A 1,783-nucleotide genomic window follows, 5' to 3' on the forward strand; every position below is an offset into this window, starting at 1 on the left:
GTGGTTAATGAAGAACGATCTTGACAAATGGACATTGCACAGGGATGGAGGTAGGAGATGGGGAATGCTGACAACAAATAGTTTTGAGTCATTCAATGGTCTTCTTAAGTTAGCCAAGGGCCTTCCAGTTACTGCAATGGTAAGACTCACTTACAATCAGATTGTGAACCGATTTGTTACAAGATCAAAATTTGTCAATCAGCTAGTACAACAAAAGCAACAATGGATGCCTAAACCATTCAAGATTTTTGAGGATAATCGAAAAAAGTCACAGCGTCACACACTTATCAACTATCACCAACAAAGGGAAAACATATTTGAGGTCCAGACACATATGCATCATGGCCGTGGTGGTAATAAGCACATTGTAAATGCATCACAAGGAAAATGTCAATGTGGTAAATGGCAATCATACCAAATTCCGTGTTCTCATGCAATAAAGGGATTTGATCAAATTGGGTATCAAGCATGGGAGCATATGGCACCAGAATTCTTCGTGCGTAGCTACAAAAAAGCTTACTCTGGACAATTCAATCCACTCGGCGATGAAAAGTATTGGCTTGATAGCCCTTTTCTTATGATAGCAAATAAAAAATATTTACGAAAAGTGGGCGTAAATAAAATCACCCGTATACATAATGAAATGGATGTTCCCGCAAGTACACTCACTCTCAAGTGCTCAATGTGCAAACAAATAGGCCATGATAGGCGCAACTGTCCTTCACGAGCTCGAAACGCCTCATATGGTGGTAGTAGCTAAAGAACGATGTTTAACTTTGTTAATTTAAGAACGATGTTTAACTTTCTTGTATCAATTTCTATGCAACTTTTTATTCGTATTTTTGTATCATTCTCTAGTCATGTTTATATTTTCAATTTTTTTCATTCACTTTTAAAAAAAAAATACATACACAAAATAATAACTATATATAATTAAAATAATAATACTATACACCCTCAAAAAAAGAATAAATACACAAAAAATAAATAATAATTATGTTCACAACCTTTCTTGAAATCCGTAGAACATCTCGCGGTCTAAGTCCCGTATAACCATCCTCATCTTCATTGTCCCTCTTTCTCTTTTTGGCCGGAAGATCCTTTATGTTCACATTCTTTACAATTCTTTTAACAACTTTTTCTTCCGGGTGTTTGAGGCATATCATCCACTGACATAATGAAAGTAACATCTGGAGACAAGAATGGTGACAAAGTGGTCTGCAAATAGAAAGTTAGATTGTAGAAGTTGAAAATTAATTGACAAAAATAAAGAAATCCATCTTTAAAGGGATCCAACAATACAACAATAAATCCAAGCACACCAACTCTATATATTCGTATGCTCCATTCTTTATTTTGGATCATAGAATCAGAACCAAGATTTCATTATTAAGACAAAATGCTAAACCAACCTAAGTTTCTTTACATTTAGCATAACCTGTTTCCACCAAGGCATGCAATTTGGAGTGATTGGTTAAAATTTTGAACAAATACAAACATCAAGACAACCAAAAGAACTGAGAAATGCAAAATTAAACCCAACTGATAGAAATATTATCTCTAACTGCTCCAAGCATTGATACATTTATCCTAAAGCTGATAATGTCAAAGTATGTCTTTACTACTACATTTCTTATATAAAATCAAATCATTAATATCTAATGTAAATATTTTAAAAGAAATAAATAACATAAACCTGTGTCACAATGGGATCCTCATTAATTGTCGGAACGACATCCTCTATGATCGTCGTGGGGCTCTCCTCCACGGTGGATGAAGGCCC

The 1,783-nt window shown here is 34.5% G+C and overlaps 1 protein-coding gene across 1 annotated transcript; it reads left to right on the forward strand.

The window, feature by feature from the left end:
• Positions 1–7: 7 nt before the first annotated feature.
• LOC107060109 (uncharacterized) lies at positions 8–760 on the forward strand. Its single transcript, XM_015307495.1, has one exon. It carries the CDS (start codon positions 8–10, stop codon positions 758–760), a length of 753 nt encoding a protein of 250 aa, XP_015162981.1.
• Positions 761–1,783: the final 1,023 nt, after the last annotated feature.

This window comes from Solanum tuberosum, unplaced genomic scaffold (genome assembly GCF_000226075.1).
Source record: "Solanum tuberosum cultivar DM 1-3 516 R44 unplaced genomic scaffold, SolTub_3.0 scf00060, whole genome shotgun sequence".
NCBI lineage: Eukaryota > Viridiplantae > Streptophyta > Magnoliopsida > Solanales > Solanaceae > Solanum > Solanum tuberosum.